At 68.8% G+C, this 1,614-nt stretch overlaps 1 protein-coding gene across 1 annotated transcript; it reads right to left on the bottom strand.

The window, feature by feature from the left end:
- NGA_0701100 (uncharacterized protein) lies at nucleotides 1–1,611 on the bottom strand (the record flags this gene model as incomplete). The annotated part of the gene is made up of 2 exons (XM_005852299.2): nucleotides 1–287; nucleotides 449–1,611. Coding segments are annotated over 2 exons (1,450 nt in total), but the record flags the coding sequence as incomplete, so codon positions are not given.
- Nucleotides 1,612–1,614: the final 3 nt, after the last annotated feature.

Below are 1,614 nucleotides of genomic sequence, written 5' to 3' on the forward strand. Positions count from 1 at the left end.
TCCTCCACCTCCTCCTCCTCCTCCTCCTCCTCCTCCTCCTCCTCCTCCTCCTCCTCCTCCTCCTCCTCCTCCTCCTCATCTTGGTACCTGCCATCCTCAAAATCCCTCCTTGTTGTTCTTCTTCTTCTTCTTCCTCCTCCTCCTCCTCCTCCTCCTCCTCCTCTAATCCCTCCTCCTCGTCCTCGTCCTCCTCGTCCTCCTCCTCCTCCATTCCCCCCCCGTCACAGGATCCGCCCTCGCCCCCCCCCTGCCTGCCCCCACCGCTGCCCATGGTGCCCCGCGAGCGCCTGGGTCGCGCGATGTTGGCCCCACTGCTGGCCAGGAGCGCGTCCACTGCCTGCGCCTCATCCTCATCCACGTCCCCCTCCTCCTCCCCCGGACCCCCCCCCGCCTCATGATGCCCGCCACTCGACCGCGCAGGCTGGAGGACCGGGAGCGCATCCCGTACGGAAGATGCGCCCTGTTCCTCCCTCCTCCGCCCCCTCCCTCCTCCTCCTCCTTCTGCTCGGCTGCCAGCATCTCCGCCTCCTCCTCTGCCTCCTCTTCGGCCAGGCGCCGCCGCTTCTCCTCCTCTTCCTGCTCTTCCTCGTCCTCCTCGCCAGAGCCCACCGCCAGCTCCCCGGCCTCGTTGAGCATGGCGGGCAGATCCAGAGCCTTCAAAGCCCCCGCCGGCAGCAGCAAGTCCTCTCCCTCCGGGAGCGCAATGTTGGCAATTTTGCACTCGACGCGGTGGCGCAGGCGGAGCTGATGCATGTCGCCCTCGACCGAGGCCAGCTGCCCCCTCAACTTGCCGAGCACGGATCCCGCGGCGTCCTGGGCCACCCAACGCGAGATCTCCTCCGTCTGCAGCCGCTGCCGCCGCGCTCGTGTCTCCAGCCTCGCCACCTCCGCCTTCAGCCTGCTCCACTCGAGCCGCCGCTCCTCCCAGGACCGCAGCCCTTCCGAGAAGACACGCTCCCGCAAGTCCCGCACTCGCTCGGCCACCGAGGGCCCCTCAACGGTTTTTGGCGCCCCGCCCAGGAAGCAGAGGGCAAGGGCGTGGTCGGGCAGGTCGACGACGGGGGAGAGGAGGAGAGGGATCTCGGGCGGCACCGCCCCTCGCGGCGCTGTCGTGAAGAGAAAGGATCGGATCGGGGCGTTGGCCTCCGCGCGCCGTTTCTGCCGGTGGCTCCCCCCTAGCCCCAGAACGCCCCCGTACAAGCTCGGCTCCGCATCCTCCTCCTCACGGCCGTCCCGGCGGAGGAGCTGGTCCAGACCCGAAGCCTGGTAGAGCGCCTCAAGTGTCTCCCGCGTCTCCCGCGCCGCGGCCCTCTCCGCCTCGCCCATGCGCTCCTCCAGAGCCTCCCAGGCCCTCAACAGGTCCCTGTCCACGATCGCCGCCCCCCTCCTTCCTTCCCCCCTCCCGCGGGCCGGCTTCACGTAGCCGGGCGGGGCCACGCGCTTCCGCCTCACCTCCTCCAGCTTGAAGGTCTCCAAACCCGTCTCCGACTTGACCACCACGTTGCCGCGCCGTATGCCCTCTACCACGCCCTCCGCTCCCTCTGGCGTCACAACCACCTCGCTTGCCTCCAGTGGCTCGTCCTTAAATTTCAAGACCGGTTCTTCCTCCTCCTC

Source organism: Nannochloropsis gaditana (assembly GCF_000240725.1).
Source record: "Nannochloropsis gaditana CCMP526 unplaced genomic scaffold scaffold1487, whole genome shotgun sequence".
Taxonomy (NCBI): Eukaryota; class Eustigmatophyceae; order Eustigmatales; family Monodopsidaceae; genus Microchloropsis; species Microchloropsis gaditana.